This window comes from Solanum tuberosum, unplaced genomic scaffold (genome assembly GCF_000226075.1).
Source record: "Solanum tuberosum cultivar DM 1-3 516 R44 unplaced genomic scaffold, SolTub_3.0 scf00004, whole genome shotgun sequence".
NCBI lineage: Eukaryota > Viridiplantae > Streptophyta > Magnoliopsida > Solanales > Solanaceae > Solanum > Solanum tuberosum.
The window spans coordinates 3642833-3663579 of NW_006238930.1; the positions used below are offsets into that span (position 1 = coordinate 3642833).

The following is a 20747-nucleotide window of genomic DNA, read 5'->3' on the forward strand; positions in this document are numbered from 1 at the left end:
ATTATCATATAGAATATCACGTATGACATATATGTCTATTTATTCAACTTTTTATAAGTTTAAGTGTCTATTTGTACACAACTAAAATTGAAAAGCATAAATGTGAAATAAACATTACCTATGTCATGTTAGTATATGGAGCAATTCTTATTTTCTTAATTTGGAATAACAATTAATCAATTGAATGATATTTACATATTTGGTTCTCTAATAAATAAGTTTCCATTGATATAAAAGATAAGATATCAGTAGAGTAAACATATAAGGTAAAAACTTTATATAATATATTATTTTTATTTAACAGATTTTCCACAGAAGTACATTAAAGCAATATATAAAAGAAAGGTTATTCTTGTATCAATTTGTGATTTCGCCATCTTTCATTCTCTCGTCATACAACAATATGGTATTGTAATTTGTTTATTTTTCGATTTGCAAACAATGTTAATTACATGTCGAAAGTATGCAATGTTTAGTATCATTGATTTATGAGATGGTCATTTAAAGTCTTTGATTCTAATTTTCTTCAACGAAAACAATGAGTTTTGTTTGTGAAATTCACTTTCGGAAAATTAAATGACAGGGTGATGAAAGAAGTGCAGAAGAAAGGAAGATAGATGAATGGCTTCCGGTAACTTCTAGTAGGAATGCAAAATGGTGGTATTCAACATTCCACAATGTTACTGCTATGGTTGGTGCTGGTGTCCTCAGTCTTCCTTATGCTATGTCTCAGCTTGGATGGTACGTACGTCTGTCTGTCTGTCTGTCTTAATTATATATTTGTATGCATGCCAGTAGAGTTGGTTAATTTGTTTTTTTAATTTTATTAGGGGACCTGGTGTAACGGTGTTGGTGATATCTTGGATTATAACTTTGTACACTTTATGGCAAATGGTTGAGATGCACGAAATGGTTCCAGGGAAACGTTTCGATAGATATCATGAGTTGGGGCAACATGCTTTTGGGGAAAAGCTTGGACTATGGATTGTTGTGCCCCAACAATTAATTGTCGAAGTTGGTGTTGACATTGTTTATATGGTCACTGGGGGAAGATCACTCATGAAGATCCATGATTTAGTGTGCAAAAACGATTGCATTAAAATAAAACTTAAATACTTCATCATGATATTTGCCTCTGTCCATTTTTTTCTCGCTCAACTTCCCAACTTAGATTCCATATCTTCTGTCTCTTTGGCTGCTGCTGTCATGTCCTTAAGGTAACCAAAATTCTATTTTCCTTTCTGCCTGCCCATTTAATTCCTGTCTTACTGACTATTGAATTTAGTTACTCTACAATTGGCTGGGCTGCATCGGCTAAGAAGGGCGTGGAGCCGGATGTGGACTATAGCTTCACCGCTAAAACCAATTTGGGAGTAGTTTTCAACTTTTTCAGCGCGTTGGGAGATGTGGCTTTTGCTTATGCAGGTCACAATGTGGTGTTAGAGATTCAAGCTACAATTCCCTCAACGCCGGACAAGCATTCCAAAGGACCCATGTGGAAGGGTGTTGTCGTTGCTTACATCGTTGTAGCTGTGTGCTATTTCCCTGTTGCTCTTGTTGGCTATTGGGCGTTTGGGAATTCGGTGGAAGACAACATTCTCATCTCGTTGGAGAAACCTACATGGCTCATTGTCATGGCTAACTTATTTGTTGTTATTCATGTTATTGGGAGCTATCAGGTGCTGCTGAGACATTAATTTCGTATCACAATTAGAAATGTTTGTTATGGAGCCTAACGCGAACATTGTTAATGTTATAGATCTATGCAATGCCAGTTTTTGACATGATTGAGACTCTGCTTGTCAAGAAACTCAGGTTCAAGCCTACTTGGTACTTGCGACTTATTACCAGAAGCATCTATGTTGGTAATCTATTTCATCTATATCTATTTAGAAAAAAAAAAAACACTATTGTTCAAGTAACATTTGTATGATGTTTCAAGCAGCTTTCACAATGTTCGTTGGAATAGCCATACCTTTCTTTGGTGGGCTTTTGGGATTCTTTGGAGGATTTGCTTTTGCCCCAACAACATATTTTGTATGTCATTTTCTCCAAATTTTTGTACTACTACTACTACTATTACTATTTCATATAACTCTGTTTTCTTCTACAGCTTCCTTGCATTATGTGGCTTGCCATCTATAAACCAAAGAGATTCAGTCTCTCATGGATGGTTAACTGGGTAAGAATCATATTAATTAGTCTAATCTTTCACATTCTAAATTTTCTTCTTCTGATTCGTTGTTTTATGATATGACAGATTTGCATAATTTTGGGAGTTCTGTTGATGATTTTGGCACCAATTGGCGCCTTAAGATCCATCATCTTAAAAGCAAAGGGCTATAAATTTTTCGATTAGGGAAGATGTAATTTGTTTCTTGGATTGAAGTTTGTTTGCTCATAAATTATTGAATTCCTAGCAACGATGCTTTTATGTGTTTTGGCTTACTACTTTTTACAGTATAGGCCTTTATGTATGTTGAAATTAAGACCTCTCTGTTTTTATTAGTGAATTTGCACTCAAAATTTAATGTGTATAACTCTGTTTTTGGGGGATAGATGAATGTTGTTTATCCAATTTTATTAGTGACACTCAGGACATGCTATTTCATATCAAACAGTTATTATTAGTAGTTTGGACAGTTATGATTTGAAAGCAAAATGATTTTATTTGATCATATAATTTGAATTTTTTAAAATGTATTTGTTAAGATAAACATGAAATCCCTACGTATAAAAAAAATCAATTCATATACAATCTTACCAAATGAGCAATCCATAGTTCATAAACAATATATTGTAATATCCTAAGGTAATGACTAATGCATTGATAAATAACATATTTACACTTAGATTTATAAAGATCCACTAGTCAATTATAGCAATAATTAGCTATTATTCAATACTAATCATGGGTGAATGAATATTGATATGATTTTGTTAACAGCCCGTAACGGTTAAAAATAAAGACTCTTTTATCAACATGATTATTATGACATGGGTAGTTGGATGTAGATATTCTTTTTATTCTAAAAGCTTGTATATTTCATAAAATTTCTTATTTCTAGAATCACTTTTTTAAAAGGGAAAATTTCATAAATAGCTATACTAGGAAACATAATAGGTCATTTAACTATAGTTTGCCTATTTACGTATTATAGCTATAGTTTAAATAGTTACTGCTAATCAAATTTGTATATTTCGCCTTTTTTATCAAATAATTATACACATTCTTGTTTAACTATATATAACTAATTATGCGGTAATTGAGAAAAACAATACCTTAATTAAAGAATTAAGGTCATTTACTTTAATTAGAATACATTATCAAATAAGGCTTCTTCTTCTTGACAAAACACTGAATACTTCTTCTTCTTGACGAAACACAGAGTACTCATTGTGTTCATTATATCAAAACTTTTTCAGAATTAGAACGAAGTCCATTGATATTTTCTTGGATTGTATACAACAATCTATCCATTACGCGTTGTATATTTTTCTGACTACATTCAATTTATATGTATATCATATATTACTTGGTTCATTCGTGTTTAATTTGCGGTGTTGTGTTATTGACTACAAATATCCGTTTGAATTGTATAGTTATTTATAAGTTTAAAATAGTTTTAAGCGCATTAACATTAGATATGAAGTAGTTGATTTGTTTGAAAATCATTTGTATATGTATATAATTGCTATCGAATTCCATATTAAGTTTGTTTGTGTATGTTTATGTGTCTAAGCATATTGTATTATTGTACACTTTGTATATAAGTCGTTGTATATTTTAAGTCAATAAATGTATATAATTGAATAATTTTTTGATTACTTATGTCACTTTGTGCATGTACTCCATATTATATAGATTGTATATAATTCGTTGTATATTTTAAGTCAACAAATATGTACTTATATCCATTTGTATATGTTACGGTTTGAATCTATGTTATATAAATTTTATATAAGTCGTATATTTTAAGTCAACAAATGTGTATAAATGAATAATTTTCCGTTGACTTATATCAGTTTGTATATGTTACTATTTGAATTTCATAATATATAGATTGTATACAATTCGTTGTATATTGGAAGTCAACAAATGTGTATAATTAAATAATTTTCGTTTATTCATATCAGTTTGTTTATGTGACGGTTTGAACTCTATATTATACCGATTGTATACGAAATATACAAAATTACAAATAACAAATCTTCATTATACAAATAGTTGTAGTTGTATAATTATACAATATTGAACTTGTGTAACTATAATCTTGTCAATAGTATAACTAATTATTTATACATATGTTGGTTATTAATTATGTAATATATACAATTAACTAAATTACAACTCATTTATTATGTCATATACAAATTTTAAAAAAAAATGAAAACAAGGCTAAACCTCCAAAAGTTTCTACTTCCTGTTGGACCATGAAACAATGGGAAAATATAAAAAACAAAAAAAACAAAAAATTGATGGAAGTGAAAAAAAATGAATGGAGGTTACCTGAAATTGATTTTGCACGATTAGGAGGGATGATTCAAAAATTTCAAATTTTAAACTTTTTTTTTAATCAGAAGAAAAATAGAAAAATGATTCTACCTTAAGAAAGAAACGGCAACGGGAGGTGGAGAGAAAATTAAAAGAAAAAAACCCTAAATAAAATGTAACAGAAAATAGAGACAGAAAAATAAAAGAAATGAAAGGAAAAAAGAGGAAGAAGTCAAATTTTGAATTTTGATTCAGTTGAGTTATTGTCCCTTCAGGGACATCCCATAAAATTCAGTTGAGTTATTTATAGGGTTGAGAGATTTAAGGAGTAAATTGAGTGGATGTGGTAAAAAGAGATAATGTGTAGATTTGTATAAAATGTGAAAAGGGATTCTAACCTTTTGATAAAAAAAAAGTGGTTAAACAATAACCATTTTTTATAATTAATTTAAATTGTAGTCAAGTAGCATAATTAACTAGTAAATGTTAGCTTAGTTATATAATTTATTTTTTCTAAAATAGCTTTTCAAAAAAGTGCTTTTGAAAAATAATACTCCAATTTATGCTTAGTTAATTCATTTAAAAAATGTTTTTGATAAGCAATTGTATTTGACTATTTTTTTTAAAATAATAATAATTTTGAGAGTCAAATTATGAAAAAGGACAACTATCAATAATATTAAGATTGTTTTAAATATTTATTATAAATTTTTTAATTAAATATTTATTTTTATTAAATTAGAATGTAGATATTTAAATTTTTAATCAATATTATACATAGATAAATAAAAAAAAATTAACTATTAATATATTTTAACTTATTAAATATTTTTTCCTTGAAATAAATGTTTTTGGCCTCTGGTCAAACATGCTCCAGTAGTCAATGGCGACAACACTTTCTTTTAGAGATACATTCTCATTTAATGAATTAAATTTGATCTGAAGCTTTGGTAATTAAAAAAAGGCATATATGTGTGGCGCAGAGTAAATGGAGAGTATGTTTAACTGAAATGAGAGACATTCGGATTTTAAAACAAATTTGTGTTAGATAAATTTCCCATAACTGTAAGAAAACTTTTTAAAAAGTAAATAAATATATAAACGTATGATATGGTTACAACTTGGGAATTCATAATTACAAGTGATTGCAATCTTCATAACTTGTCACAACAATATGCCAGCTACATCACCACAGAAAAATTCGGTACACTTGACATCTCTTTTGTAATAATAATAATAATTAATTTGTAGTGTGTGTGAAATTGTTTATAACATACATACTATATATAATGTTTGGTTGAATTGACAGCGTGATGGAAGAACGGAAGAAGAAAGGAAGATAGATGAATGGCTTCCGATTACTTCTTCTAGGAATGCAAAATGGTGGTATTCAGCATTCCACAATGTTACTGCTATGGTTGGTGCTGGTGTTCTCGGTCTTCCATATGCCATGGCAGAGCTCGGATGGTATATATGTATAGTTTTTTTAATTGTAATGTAAAGTCATGATCTTGTTTCCTGATTTGTTTCTATTTGATGGTAGGGGACCTGGTGTAGCAGTGATGTTTATATCTTGGGTTATAACTTTATACACTCTATGGCAAATGGTTGAGATGCATGAAATGGTTCCAGGGAAACGTTTCGATAGATATCATGAACTTGGGCAGCATGTTTTTGGTAAAAAGCTGGGGCTATATATCGTGGTGCCTCAACAATTGGTTGTTGAAGTTGGCCTTGATATTGTTTATATGGTGACTGGAGGAAAATCATTCCAGAAGATCCACGATTTAGTCTGCACTCCTGGCAATTGCGTAGAAATCAAACTCACCTATTACATCATGATATTTGCCTCTGTACATTTTGTTCTCTCTCATCTTCCCAATTTCAATGCCATATCTGGTGTGTCTTTGATTGCAGCTATCATGTCTTTAAGGTAAATAATTACTTATTACTTGCGCTTATATATTTAGGACAGGACATTGACTTACTTGATGAGTATGCATGTCTTCCAACACAGTTACTGTACAATTGCTTGGGTAGCTTCACTTGAAAAGGGTGTACAACCAGATGTGGATTATGGGTACAAGGCTAAAAACACAGGGGAAGCAATTTTCAACTTTTTCGGTGGATTGGGAGAAGTGGCTTTTGCATACGCCGGTCATAATGTGGTGTTGGAGATTCAAGCTACGATACCTTCAACACCTGACAAGCCTTCTAAAGGACCTATGTGGAAGGGAGTAGTTGTTGCTTACACTGTTGTGGCTTTATGTTACTTCCCAGTTGCACTTATCGGCTATTATACATTTGGGAATTCAGTATCAGACAACATTCTCATCTCATTGAACAAACCTACTTGGCTCATTGTCCTTGCTAATGCCTTTGTTGTTATCCACATCATTGGCAGCTATCAGGTGTGTGATTCTTCTCCATTTCCTTCTTGTCTTTATTTTAATATATATAGAAACTGACGACAAAGCTATTATTGTAGCTCTATGCAATACCGGTGTTTGACATGGTTGAGACTTACCTTGTAAAGAAACGTAGATTCAAGCCAACATGGTACTTGAGATTTGTTACCAGAAACCTTTATGTTGGTAAGTTAGTCGCCTTCATACAATAAAAATTTGAAGTAGAAACCTTACATTTGTAATGCCTTTGTTCTTATTGCAGCCTTCACAATGATAGTTGGAATCATCTTCCCTTTCTTTGGGGGACTTCTTGGATTCTTTGGAGGATTTGCTTTTGCCCCAACAACATATTTTGTAAGTTTCCTATTTTCCCTTACCAAATCTAGCTGAATCCACTTGTCAAATGGAGTCCAAGTCAGTGTGACATTCTTGTATTATTTTTTTTATATATAAATCACCACTGAGCATGGACGAGGAGAAGTTGATTGGCTGCACTAACACTACTCTTTTTTTTTATTCTGGCCTCTTTAGCTCCCTTGCATCATGTGGCTTTCAATCTACAAACCAAAGAAATGGGGTCTCTCTTGGACTACTAACTGGGTATGGTGCAGCTTCTTCTGCAGTTGATATTTTCAATTTTCATTATTTGAGCTTAAAACTGCAACTAATTGGTCAAAATAATGACAGATTTGCATAATACTGGGAGTTCTGTTGACTGTTTTGGCACCAATCGGCGGTTTAAGAACCATCATTATACAAGCCAAGGACTACGAATTTTTCTCTTAGTCATCTTCCCAACTTCCATAGCTTGGGAGAATTCATCTTATATTATTCAAGTCCGTTTCTTCTAGTGTACAATAATGTAAATTAAAAGAATCTGTTTACTTTTCATGAATGTGTTTTCCCTTCTACTTATCTGAGTTTTACTTTTACTTTTACCCACCTTTTACTCTATTTGCTTGTAACTCCTTATAAGATGATGAAAGATCTATCTATCAAAATAACCTCTACTCTCCCACCATTCAACTCTAAAATTTCATGTTTACACTAGTCTTTCAACGTTAAGTCCAAAAGTTAGAGATAACATAGTGAATTAACTAAAGTTGAACCAGATAATTTTCCGATAATTATTTTTAAAAAAATTGCCTTATCTTTCGATCTCATTCACAACTGCATATAGAAAATCTAATTTTATAATTGTCATGAAACAAGATCGTCCGTAATTTCTAAAAAAAACTAACGGTGTATCCTGGGCCTTGGGTACCGTCTCCTAACAAATTGAATCCTCATAATTACACACTACTACTGAATAGATAATAAGATTAAAAATGCGAAGCTGAAAATCAGAAAAGGTGAAACAGCAGAGGACTTCCACACAATTCTTTTTTTTTTCCTTTACTCACATCCAATTGCAAACTGAATTCCAGATCAACACTTTCCATATTTTCTCGATCTGTACCTTTTTTCTTAAAACAAAATCGGCTTTCAAGGTGGAAAAGGGATTCATGTTACTAAATCTATCACATATTTCTGAATACTATGATACAGCAACACAGTGGGGCAGAGGGTAATAGCTTAATCAATTTCACCTTCCTCAACATCAATAGGATCACTTGGGAGAGTAGCCAGTTCACATTCTTCCTCATCATCATCCACCTTCATGTACAACCCAAGTTGCTCCAAGGGATTACTGCCTCCAAATTTGAAGCTACCTAATCCATCCTGGGAATGATCTGGACTGGTCTCGTCTACCGAGCTGTGTAACTGCTCGGAAGGGACAGCAGTCAGCATCTCCAAATCCTCAAGGAACTTTGAATTCTCATTAATCTCTACGGTCTTTTCCATCTGCAAAAACCAAATGGAAGTCCCGTTTGATATTTTAACTGAAGAACTTGACCTTCTACGACATGATATATTTTCTACTCACCTGGAGTAACGCCTGTCTTGCTGCTTCTCTATCGACCTCTCTCCTCCTCTTAGCCTCCGCTGCAGCTTCCACTTCTGCACGTCTTTGAGCTTCTTCAGCAGCTTTAGCTTCTGCTTGCAGCTTAGCTTTCGCTGATCATGGAAATTAACATAATCAGGCTATCAAATCACATAAAAAAAGAATTTTCTTCCATGTTGAATATTGGGAATTCGGGTTGGGGGTACCTTTCCTCCTTTGCATCTCAAGCTCCTCCCTTTCACGACGAAGTTTCTCCGGATCGCCCTTCTCGACCTTTATAGCAAAATTACAGGATGGAATGACACGCTGGTCAAAATAAATGGAAAAGGCAGTAGAATGCCTATAACAAGCAAAGGATACTCACCTCAACAAGTGTCTTCTCTCGAGCTTTTAAAATTGTATCCGCAAATCTGTTCTTCAGGAGAGCAGCCCTATAGAGCTTTCCAGGGGAGACCCTACTCTCCCCTAATGTAAAAATGCAACACATGAACCCACAAATCAATAGAGACAAAAGGAAATAAACCAACTTTTCTTACGTTACCTTTTATCTTTAACAATAAATACAGAAAAAACAGTTCTCAACTCACCATCTTGATATGCTTCTGACTCAACAGAGAATGGCATTTGCTGAGAACTTTGATCCAGCTGGTCCACGCCGCTGATAGAGTCTGGAGATTAAACAAGGAGTGAGATAGCAACATCTATGAAGTCTAGGAAAAGACAACAAAAAAACCTGCCTACAGGATCTCAGACCACCAGACAGCTAAAATATTTAATAACCTAACACTTGATTTAGATCCCCTAATAACCATTCCATGAAACCACTAATCACAACACTTTACAAACCTTATAGGTATTCTGCAGATTTATGCACTTCCTACATTTCAGATAAGTGCTCAGTTTCAAATAAAAGGATAACCATCAACAGAATTCTCTACTATATCAAGAAATCATAATCAGAAAAGAACTCACGATTTCCTTCAGCTAAACTATTGCCAGCTTCCTTTCCATCTGCCTTTACTGGTGAACTGTGATCCTGTGATCAAACACCGGTAAAAAAGATGTATTAGGTTTCCAAATACTCTAAAGCTGGTCTAATGGCAATAAACACCATGAGGGTTCATTTAGAAGCTATTGTGATCTCTCTTCACCTGCTCAGCATGATCAGGTGTTCTTTGAGTTTCAGACTCATCATCAGAAGAGCTACTAGAATCTGAATCTGGATGGAAGGGAGATGCAAGAACAAGTTAAGACAGCATTCAGAATTCTAAGTTCTAACAATGAGTAAAGCAATCCCTACTAAATCAGCAGTTCCAGATTGCTTTATATTCAGAGATAACACTACACTTGTATGGATGGATTTGAAATTTGGAACACCAAGTATTTAAGTTCCTCTAAATTTTATCAAAGAAAATAGAATAAAGAATAAATTCAATTCAAGAAGCACAGTACAAATGATGATGAAATTTTAACGGAAACTGAAAAGAAAAGCTGGGCAAGAGAAGTAAAAAAGAATATAGTAGCACCAACACAAACTTCAAAAATGAAATAGGTGAAGCTTAGATCCAACACACACGAACATATGACTAGAATAACTTCAAACTTAATGTAGAGAAAAATCTATGAACTTCTTGAATGCAGTAAATGCGGGGCCACAAGCATCCCATTTTTTTAGCAATCATGCAACATCAACCAGGGTCGTCAGTTATTTGGCAAACCACTTGACCGGAAATTGACGGGTAATCAAAAGAAAAAGAAAAAGAGAGCAAGTAATAGATGTTCTGAGCAAGTAATGTTGATTATGACAAGCTTGACTTAGTAGATTTCTCCAAATGTATTACCGATGTAGCAACCTAATAAGAACCTCACTATGCAGTGCAGTGAAGAACTAGGAAAGGAGATATAAGATCAACAACAGAAAACCTGAAATAGAATAGTTTAGGTTATTTTAAAAAGAACAATTCAGAATGTAAGAGATTCATCAGACTACAACAATTTAGAATGTTCAAAGATTTCCAGTTAATAAAAATTAAAAGGGAAAAGAGCACATCCCACAAGATGGTAAAAATAGTCCGATGACTTGATGGCTTTAAAATTCATTTTACCAGCCCTAGAAGATAAGACAAGGAAGATATGATATGAACAGGATATGTCACCAGAAAGCGGATCATTGAAAAAGTAGGATGCACTACAAGAATGTCCAACAGAAACAAAGCGAAAAGTATCGATGAGTCAATAACCAATTTGAATTACCATTGGGACCCCCTGTATTTATACGTTCATCTCTTTTGGGATCTGTATCTTTTTCGATCTCAAGTGAAGGATAACTGGAGACAGGAGGCTCATTTCCACCAATATCGACCTCCTCATCAACATGGTTATTATCTGTATATTTTCCAGTATTTAGAAGGAAAATCGTTGAAGTTCGAAATCTAACACCAAACAACAAATAGCGTGCATGAAATCAAAAGAGCGAGTAAGAACCTCCTTCTAGGTGCATGGATGAATTACTAAGCCCCAATCCATTTGGCAGCTGAAAAAACAATAAGAGAGAACAATAATTCATTAACATCAAACACTGGTGGAGTGTCCATTCTACATTGTACGTGAAGATATATTCTTTGACGGTAAACTACCTCTATCTCACAAGGTTCAGCTCTTGCATTGCCTTTTTGCTTCTCTTGCAAAAACTTATCTAGAAGCGCCCGTAACGTGAACAAAGTATCATCAGAGAGAATATCAATGTCAATCTCAATGGCATCTTCTCCATCTTCTCCATTTTCTCCAGTTGCTGTTCCATTTGAACTCAGTTCCTTCAAAAACTCAAGGATGTTGTCGGGTAGATCACCAAGTGAAGCTTCTAGTTCACCACCAAGTTTATGTTTCTCTTCATCAGTCATCTTGGATTTAGGAAGTTCTGGCATAACTACATGCTGCGTTGGAGAAAGTCTCCTCTTCTTTGAAGCAGTTCCATTTTCTTCATGCAAGCCTGATTTTTCTTCCACTAATTCAGCATCGTTTGTAGGCAGCTTTTTCTCAATAGTTTTCCATCTCAGTTCAAAAAATTTGCTCATCTCGTCAGCCATGACATTGACAATATTACCAGGGGGGTTGTAGGTCAATGCATTAGAAAACGTCAGTCTCACATCAGCAAGAAACTCCAGTGGACTCGAGTAAGCACCTGAAGTCAGCCTCTTTTTTATTGTCCCCAAATCCATTGGGTGTTTAATGACAGTGAAATAGTCGGGAATATTCAACTTAACTACGTCAACAGGTTTATTAAATACACCAGCATTATGATGTGACAACAACTTTTTCAACAAGTTCTCACACTGTTTCATCAATGCTGCATTTGAACGGGATGGTACTGAAGTAGGCTTAACAGATTTAAACCTGCCTGACACCTCCCTGCTCAGGCCCCGTGTCTTCTGAGCAAGAGGGTTTGACTTCTTTCCAAACCCAGGGTTTCCTGTAGATTTCTTCTTGCTTGCTAAAGGGAGCCCTTTCTGTGCATTGCTACAGCTAACAATATCACTAGAAGATGAAACTGCAATTACACTTGTCCTATAAAACTCAACTTTCTTCTGAAGAAGTCTAATTTGTTCAATATCAGATCTCAACTGCAGAACCAAGTTTTTCCTCTCAGATGGTGACAGCTTGGATTGCAGTATAACATGGATGGGCACAGCAAAACCATCATGTGAAGAAGAATTTATATTTATCCATCTCTGCTGAGGAGCAATTGAATGTCCTGAAACGGAAATTCCAGCATCGAATCTCCCTGAACTGCCAGAGCCCTCCGATCCACAATTAGTGGCAAAACCAGCAGAACCACCTCCACGCAACTTGTCTTTCCTAGCCATCGACCAGACTGCAGAATAGGTACTACTTGGCCTCAGCAAAAGAAGGGTTTCTCCGACCTATCACAAAAGAAGAGATGTTCTCAGGAAGCCAATCCTGAAACCAGCCATAAAACCTAAAAGTGCTACATTGGCAGGAATTCCTAGATATATATACGAAGAGCTCCACAGGTAGAATGTAGAGATTACAACATTTCGAATAAAGTTCTATTCAGAAATTTTCAGTTTTACAGTTTAGTCCCAGTTAACAAAATTTCCTCTTTCCTCTTATAACCTCATTTATGTGACATCAGTGTACTGTGAGGTAATTACATAACCTCCATCACCTTTAAATCCTTAATCGCACTATGTGTTGTGCATGAATGAAATTAATTGAGCACATTTCTCTTATTATTTTTTCTCTCCCTTCGTTACTTGGTTTGTTCAATTTTGTTCTCTAATTTCATTTGCTTCTCTTGTAATTTATTCGATCTTTGAGCTCTCATTGCAAATTAGCACTGGAGCTTCTAAATATTAACCGGGGTGGAAAACCCAAAATTCAAACAAATCAACAATGAAAGGCTTCAATCAAAATTTCAAGCTTTTGTGACTTAGAGAAAGAAGAGGTCCAAAGCTGCTAGAACTGCTCACTCTAATTTAGTTGGGTTGATTTCTCATATGGTCACTCAACTAATAGTTATTATCCCATAAAATCACCTTTCTTCTTGATTTCAATTTTTTCCATCAAAGAAAGTGACTGTATGAGAGAATAACTCTAGTTAAGTGACCATTTGAGAAATCAACTCCATTTAGTTGTCGGCTCTCTTTTGATGTTGTGAAGATGTTTATCGCAGGATGGACCTATAGAGACTCAGCTTATTAAGATGGAGGCTATCGGGAGTACTGAAAGCTCTCCTCCTGCAAAGATTATACTTGGTCAAGGAACTCTGATGATGAATAAGGCAGATCTATTGTTGGCAGGAATTAAAACCTGTCTCTCTCCGATGGATCACACCTGGATATAGCAGACTGAATGGTCTCTGCTCAATCAGTGTTATCAAAGGCGAAAAGCGCAAAAAAACTCTAAGGTCCGTGGGGGCTTTAAGCGCAAAGCGCAAATAAAGCGTGGGCTTTAATGAATAAAGGCGCAAAGGGAGAAAAAAATACAAATATATATGTTTAGTCCAAGACTAATAATTATAAACATGAATGACACATTTATGACCAAAGAAACTGAATTTTTTTTATGATAAAGTGAAATATCAATTGTTTAGTGTCACTTCTTCATAAGAGGGTCATTGGCAAGGAAAAGTTTGCCTTAGAACCTTGATGACGACACCGAAGCGCACATAAAGCGAGGCGAAGCGCTCAACATGTTTTGAGCCTCGCTTCAGGGCTTAAGCGCTTAAAGCGCGCCTTTGATAACACTGTGCTCAACTGCTTTAAATGTGCAGAAGGGAGAGAGCCAAGAGACACAACCTACCATTTTCAACTTTTTATTTATGAAGGTGCTGACATGGATCACATTTCATTGTTAAGATGTGATTTCCTTTTGTGGATGTATTATTTGTTAAAAATACTCGTAGGATAAATATGATGGTGATCAGGATTATGATGTCAATATATGATGGTGATCAGGATTATGATATCAATTTGCTCCTCAAGTGATGATCAGCGCAGGTTAGTTACTAAGCTTAATTAGAAATTTGCATCCAGTCTACCCATTACCTTGCTAAAACTCGTGTTTCAATTGTTCCTCGCACAAAAAAGGCCCAGCAAGTACTTGTTGTTTTTCTATCTTGTTTCGCTTTTGATAACATTTAGCTATAAAGTGATGAAGGTCTCAGGGTCTGAAAAAAAGAATCATTTGAGGGGGCTATTACTGAGACCTCCTTGCAAAATAGATTAGCTGAGGTATAATGGTCCAGGGAAAGTTATTTAATACATGATTCATCAGAGGGGCACTTGTCTGCCCTAGTCATTAAGAAGAGACAGATAAGTATTTAGTGGCTTTCATTAGTCAAGGAAGGCCGAAAATAGGTTTTCAAGTGTGTGATACTTGTCAAAAGTGCAAAGTAGAGGATGTGACATACCTAGGTTTCAACAAACCCTACCAATTCTAGAGAAAGCAAAGGAGTACGTAGTAATGGATATAATAAAGGTGCGGCCAAGTCAGAGGGTAACACCATCTTTGTGATTGTAGATTGTTATAGCATACAAGCTCATATTTTTTCATTGACACACTCTTCACTGTTTTCCAAGTTGCTAGAATATTCTCAGACACTAACCTGCATGGACTACTCACAACATTGTCCCTGCAGGCAAGATCGTTTCGAAAGGAACCTTTTTATTGAATGCAGGTCAAACAACAACGGAGCTTTTCTACCCTTCACAAATAGATGGATAACCCAAGGAATTCAACAGCTGCCTAGAGAACCATATGAGATACATGAATGTCCACAACTACGCTCAAGGAATAATTGGAAGCCATCTGCTTAGATTACAACCCAATAGGCAGACATCAGTGGCTATCAGAAGGACCATTAAGCTACCCAAAGTACTTTGGACCTTATCAAGCTACTACAGGCCCCAATTACTGGTGAAATCTAAAACACGTGTGATCTTCATGCATCACACAACTTCAAAAGGAGATGGTGATCGCATTGTTGCTATACTCAAGCTAATAGTCTGAGTTTTTTCTTTTTTCTTATAAGTGAGCTAACAGTGTGCACTTCTAATTGGCATATCCATAAGTGAAGTCCATAGACATACTCAATCAAGATTTGTCAACAAGGAATATGCTGCAACAATGCACGTCTGGTTACCAGAAAGCTACATTATGTGGCGAATCTAGGGATTCTAGAACATGGATGCACCACTAAAAAAAAAAAGGAAAAAATGTATTTAGTGGGAATTGATCTCTAGTCCTCTAAATAAATAACTCAACCTACAACCGAGTGAGCCATTTAGTCTTCTTGTAGCATGAGTGTCAGCATATAATATTATACTAATGTTAGAAAATATATACATAAATTACTTGGTTACGAGAGATCACGGGTTCACATGCCCCAAATTTTCCCTATAAATTTGCCCCGGACTACATTGGAAGATTCCAGTTTTTTCGTCCTCTATTTCCTGATTTCAAACCCTGAGGTCAAGGTATAACTGAATAAGGAGGGAAAGCAATGGAGCTATGAAGCGCTCCAAAAATAGTATGTATTCATTATGGAAGTTAGGAATGAAGACAAATTTCGAAACTTCCAGATTTTGTCATTACCCGATTTTTTTATAAAAAAAAGCTTGTATGCTATTACCTCGTCTTCATTTATCCCATGTAAGGAAAATGGGCCCCAAGAGCTTAAGAATTTGGTTTTACAATACCACACGAGATGTATAGTAGGCACTAGTCACGAGTTCCAACCTGGTTGGTGGACCAAGTCTAGTTTTCAAGTGGAGACAGGTAGAGAGGCAACCCCATTTTCACCGAGTTTTGAGATAGAATTCCATAAAAAAAAACAATTGGTTCTAAGAAGAATAGCCAGACTATGGTCTGTAGGTTCATACATTTGTCGATGTCCTACTGAGAACTTAGGGATAACAGCCCATTATCGTTGTTTATGGCAACCCCTATTTGAGTTCAAGGTCGATATTTTCGGGGTCATGTCTAGCCTTAATCAGAGATAAGGTCCTCGAGAATCCACATACCGCCAAGGTAGAGCATTCCTTCTTTTCAGACCTATCTATATTGATGCCACAACCACTAATTGTGATGTGAGTTAGTATTCAGCTATGTTTTTCAATTTTTATTTCTCTCTCTTATATTATCATTGATCTTAGTTAATGATTCTTTCATATATATATATATATATATATATATGGGCTAAACTTCACCGCATAAAAATCCAAAGAAACAATGCGTTTCCCCCTGAATAATTCGTCACTAATCAAAAAAATAAGTGAGGTGTAATATTAAATTGCAAGTGCATTCAAAACCACTAGTTTTTCTTTAATTGAAACCTTACGAACTTTATCATGAAAAATTATCATATGGGCAATACAAATTGAATACATATACCTAATCAATCTTCATAATTAACAAGACAATTACACAGAGTCCTCACTATTTTCACAGCTTCAATTTGACGCAACTGGCTATTCCAACAAAAAGGAAAACTTAAGTAGTCAACAAGATTAGCTTGGTAATATAAATTACCTTCGCTTAATCAGCTCCTGACCCTGGAGGCAACGCCCAATTACACCAATACTAAATGATTCGACGAAATACAGAGGAAAATTCAAGAAGAATAAGCCGTAAATATCAAAACAGCAAACCCTAGAATTGTGAATTTATACCCAATTTGACCTCCAAACCTTCAAGAATTGCAATTCTTGCGAACCTTTGAAGAAATTACAGGCAACCGCTGTGATCACAGGGGAAGCTGAAAGCTCGAAGCACCACTTCTTCAAACAGATAAGTTTTTTTTTCTTTTTCTTTTTCTTTTTTTGTTTTTCTCTCGCTATGGATTTCTTTTCTTTTTTTTGGTTTCTTTCTGTTAAGAGTGAGGGAAGTAAAGAAAACGGGTTTCTCGAAACGCTAACTTCTTTAAATAGGGAGAATTGTTGACTTTTATAACGACTTTGGGCGAAATCTCAACCGTGAAATATATGGCGGCTAATCCAACGGGTGATATTATTTTGTACTTCCGTACTAAAGATCTGGGTCATTAATTTATGATTTTTTTTGCAAATTAGAATTCTGAATCTATTAGGATCCTTGTCCCTTGAATATATAAATATAAATACTAATTAAATAATAAATAAAAAGTGTGTTGTTTGGTCTTTGGATCAGGAAAACAATTCTCTTTAAAGTTTTTTTAAAAAAAAAACTTGATCTGCTCAATAAGAATTCAGAATATTGGAAATAGGTTCGCGTTCTGCTTCTAAAATCGATCGTCTGTAGTTTATAGCCTCTATTTTTATTTTATTCCAAGAATAATTTTATAACATGAATCTAACTATAAATAGTATGAAATTATAAATAAATAAAGGAAAAATTTTATAAGTGATATTTAGCCCCGGTTGGCCGGTTCTAAGCCTTCAAAGCACCTGCCTAGCTCCAAATTTGAGATCTTTTTTTTTTTTTACCAATAATAGGACTATTAATTGTTTTCTTAAAGTGTTATGTTCAATTTGTTTCAATTTAGTTGTTTTATTTTTTATTTATTTTTTTAGTCTATTATTTATTTATTTTAAAAATTATCAACCTTTTGATTTCAACTTGTCACATGGTACGTGGTATATTCAAAACTATAAAATCTAAATAATGCATGTATTAGCTTTGTGTATTACTAGTACCTTGTTTGGTACTCTATTTCAACCTATGTATAACTAATGCAAGCATTAGTTATACACTCCATTGTGTATTAAGGTGTGCATTGCTAATACCATGGATTTCTAGGTATTAGCAATGCAATGGTTTTAATGCATGCATTAATATGATAAAACATTCAATTGCCCCTCAAAACCTTTTTTTACATCTTTTCCACCATAAAAGTGAAGGGTATCTTTGTAAATAATTTTTTAATGCAATACGTACTAGTTTTAATGCATCAAACCACACAATGCATTAAAATAATCTATGTATAATTAATGCAAGCATAACTAATATATGCATTGTTAATGCAAGCATTACTAATATATTCTATTTATCATTATTTTACACACTCTACCAAACGACTCCTAGTATTTATTTTCTTAAACTCCAAATTTTGTATTAACTCAAATTAATTACTTAGTTTTATAGTAGTGAATTTGTTTGTGCTTTGCGCCATTGTTTATATATTATTTTTTTAAAAGTAAGAATGTCAACTTACATATGTACAAAATTAAATTATATAAACTAAGTCAATATCTTATATCAATTTCTTTTAAGTTAGATACATAAAAATCTCAAAAGATATATATACAAATATTTGTTCTACAGATTACTCTCCCTATCTCATTACAATTAGAGAAAAGACATAAAGTCCTCATTGAAGTTGTCTCGGATTTTCAAAAAGACACCTTAACTTAACAACTGTCCTATTACCCCACTAAAGTTTTTAATATCTTTGTAAAAGGGTCATTTTGACCCATTTCCTCACCTGGGTTGTAAACACACACAACAGGTGCGTGAAGCAGTATATTCATTGCGAATAACCAATTTACAAGTGACACGTGTCACTTATTTTTTTTATTAATTAATTATTTTCTTCCTTTTCACAATCTTCCCCCAAAAGAAATCTCAAAAAAGAGCCATTGGTGCCTCTCTTGACGGATGATTCCATAATCAACTTTGGTACTCTCTTTTACGAATTCATCATCTTTCCCAAGCGCAATAAGGTAAGAGTTTGTTTTCTCTTTTAATTTTCGGAAGAAAAGGTTAATTTGAAGTTTTTCAAGGTTTAATATCTTCTTAGTTTCATTTAGTTTTGAGTAATGAAGATATTTTTGTGATTAGGTTTTGAAGAAAAATGTCAAATGCAGTGTTTGAAATTAAGAAAGCTAAGAAATCAGCACAATATTTGAAATCACCACAATCGTTTGGATTGGGAGACAAAGAGACTCTGGAAAGTTGAGAAATAACAAAAGATGAAGACTTTTATTTTTGAAATGAATCGGGTCGTAGCGTGGGCATCACGCGCGTTGTTCCAGGTGAGGAAATGGGTCAAAATGACCCTTTTACAAAGATATTAAAAACTTTAATGGGGTAATAGGACGGTTGCAAAGTTAAGGTATCTTTTTGAAAATTCGGGACAACTTCAATGGTGACATTATGTCTTTTCTCTTATAATTATCTCTTTAGCTAACTCTATTTCTACTTCTGCTACTGTAATGTCCTGATAAATATATATATAAGTATCCTTTTCTACCAAAAAATTATCACTTTAGAAGTTTAAGATTGAAGCTAATAACTATTTCAAACTATACCCTCAATATTAAAGAAGCATGCACAATATCTGAGAAAAAATGATTTATTTTATTTTATTAAATATAATAAATTATCACATAGTATGAAGCGTGAAATAACTTCACCGTTAAAATTGGACATATTGAGTAAAAATGAGCATAATTTTGTGTATCTCAGTATACACGGGCCTAGATTGTGAAAACCCAATAATACACATGGGCCAGAGCTGCCGCACACTGGCCCACCAAGACCAAGTAAATCACTTCGAGGCCCAATATATTGGTCTTCAGCTTTTTGAAGCGACTCCTTTCCACTTTCCTCCCCTCAGTAATTGGTTAGAAAACCTGTCAATTAAAATAGTATAACTTACGATAATAAGTAAAATCAAATTTGTTTTTCATATCAAATATAATCAACATCTAATAAAGTAACAAGTAAATGACTTCTCACGGAAATATTAATAATAATAGATAGACATTTAAATTTATGATTATGCATTTGTAATTAACATAAAAAATATGTATCGCGCATAGTGTGATGTCTTCAAATTAATCAGCATCATTCAAAACCTTTTCATTTATCATTTATATATTGGTTAGCTTAAGGTTAAAAATTAACTTAAATAGATACATGGATGTAGATTGTTACTGTGTTAATAGCAGTATAAAATGGTTAACCAATTCGGTTAAGGTTAAACTATTTTATTAGTTTATGATTATAAATTAAGCAGCTTTGTTTTGTTTTTTCACTTATTGAAGTGAAATTCCTTCATTTATCAAAGAAAATAAAGTTAAAATATTCAAATCTGAAATTGTAGTGTTGTCCAAGTTCAATTGACATTCTTTATATCATATAGATCTACCTCTTTATAATATTAGTACACTTAGGGTGTGTTTGGTATGAAGGAAAATTTTTCCAGGAAAACAAGTTGATTTTTGACTTATTTTCTCATGTTTGGTTGGTGATTAAAAAATATTTTTCGGAAAAGATTTTTAGTGTTTGATTTATGAATGAATTTTTTTTTTGAGAAATATCTTTTATTTTTACTAGAGTAGAAAATAAATTTTGAAATTGAAAATATTTTTTAAAAACAAACTTAAATATTTTTTTT

At 33.6% G+C, this 20747-nt stretch overlaps 3 protein-coding genes across 4 annotated transcripts; 2 read left to right on the forward strand and 1 right to left on the reverse strand.

Annotated features, from left to right (window-relative positions):
* Positions 1 to 452: 452 nt before the first annotated feature.
* On the forward strand, positions 453 to 2359 carry LOC102584114 (lysine histidine transporter 1-like). The gene is made up of 8 exons (XM_006338740.1): positions 453 to 461; positions 584 to 741; positions 831 to 1217; positions 1286 to 1679; positions 1760 to 1865; positions 1946 to 2037; positions 2114 to 2182; positions 2261 to 2359. The coding sequence occupies exons 1-8, from the start codon at positions 453 to 455 to the stop codon at positions 2357 to 2359; spliced, it is 1314 nt and encodes a 437-aa protein (XP_006338802.1).
* A 3310-nt stretch (positions 2360 to 5669) lies between these two features.
* On the forward strand, positions 5670 to 7753 carry LOC102584444 (lysine histidine transporter 1-like). The gene is made up of 8 exons (XM_006338741.1): positions 5670 to 5699; positions 5805 to 5962; positions 6039 to 6428; positions 6513 to 6906; positions 6984 to 7089; positions 7166 to 7257; positions 7435 to 7503; positions 7591 to 7753. The coding sequence occupies exons 1-8, from the start codon at positions 5670 to 5672 to the stop codon at positions 7687 to 7689; spliced, it is 1338 nt and encodes a 445-aa protein (XP_006338803.1). The 3' UTR covers positions 7690 to 7753.
* A 492-nt stretch (positions 7754 to 8245) lies between these two features.
* Positions 8246 to 17271, reverse strand: LOC102597253 (transcription factor GTE8-like). Of its 2 annotated transcripts, none has more exons than XM_006338611.2 (11): positions 17041 to 17271; positions 11485 to 12768; positions 11333 to 11381; positions 11102 to 11233; positions 10000 to 10067; positions 9821 to 9884; positions 9436 to 9516; positions 9213 to 9313; positions 9055 to 9121; positions 8831 to 8961; positions 8246 to 8748 (listed from the first exon to the last, which is right to left on the reverse strand). In XM_006338611.2, exons 2-11 carry the CDS (start codon positions 12709 to 12711, stop codon positions 8479 to 8481), a joined length of 2190 nt encoding a protein of 729 aa, XP_006338673.1. In that variant the 5' UTR covers positions 12712 to 12768; positions 17041 to 17271; the 3' UTR covers positions 8246 to 8478. The 2 variants fall into 2 exon arrangements, with proteins under 2 accessions (XP_006338673.1, XP_006338672.1); XM_006338610.2 differs by having other exon boundaries at positions 16901 to 17264.
* Between the last annotated feature and the right edge of the window lie 3476 nt (positions 17272 to 20747).